Raw genomic sequence first — 416 nt, forward strand, 5'->3', positions numbered from 1 at the left:
GGGAGGGTGTGCTGCCGGGGCTGTGGGTTTTTGGGGGGCCCGGATGCGTTGGGCTCGGGGGGTGCCTTGCTGGAGGCTGGGAAGCAGCATCCCCTTCCCCACCCTGACATCTCCGCTCTTCTCACAGGGGCCTGAAGTTCATGCTGGTGTTGCTGCAGAGCATCTCTGACGGTGAGCGGGACGAGGAGCATCCGAACCTCATCCGAGTGAACGCCATGAAGGCTTACGAGATCGCGCTGAAGAAATACCATGGCTGGATGCTGCAGAAACTCTTCACGGTGAGCGTTCGTGTCTCCACGGAGGAAAGCAGCCTTTCTTTAAGCCCAGCTGCTCCCTCAGTTGCCCTGAGCAGTGGTGTGTTTTAGGGGAATAAGGGCTTGGAAACATGGGAAGGCGCTGCTCTGTTTTGAGCCGTC

At 59.1% G+C, this 416-nt stretch overlaps 1 protein-coding gene across 1 annotated transcript in view; it reads left to right on the top strand.

Moving 5' to 3' along the window:
* The window catches only part of GLTP (glycolipid transfer protein), a 6,563-nt gene that overhangs the window by 3,683 nt on the left and 2,464 nt on the right, over window positions 1-416 (top strand). Inside the window, exon 3 of the mRNA XM_009334434.1 lies at window positions 128-278. Coding sequence (XP_009332709.1) covers window positions 128-278 — 151 coding nt within the window. The remainder of the gene's footprint in view (window positions 1-127; window positions 279-416) is intronic.

Source organism: Pygoscelis adeliae, unplaced genomic scaffold (assembly GCF_000699105.1).
Source record: "Pygoscelis adeliae isolate BGI_AS28 unplaced genomic scaffold, ASM69910v1 Scaffold262, whole genome shotgun sequence".
NCBI classification, from domain to species: Eukaryota; Metazoa; Chordata; class Aves; order Sphenisciformes; family Spheniscidae; genus Pygoscelis; species Pygoscelis adeliae.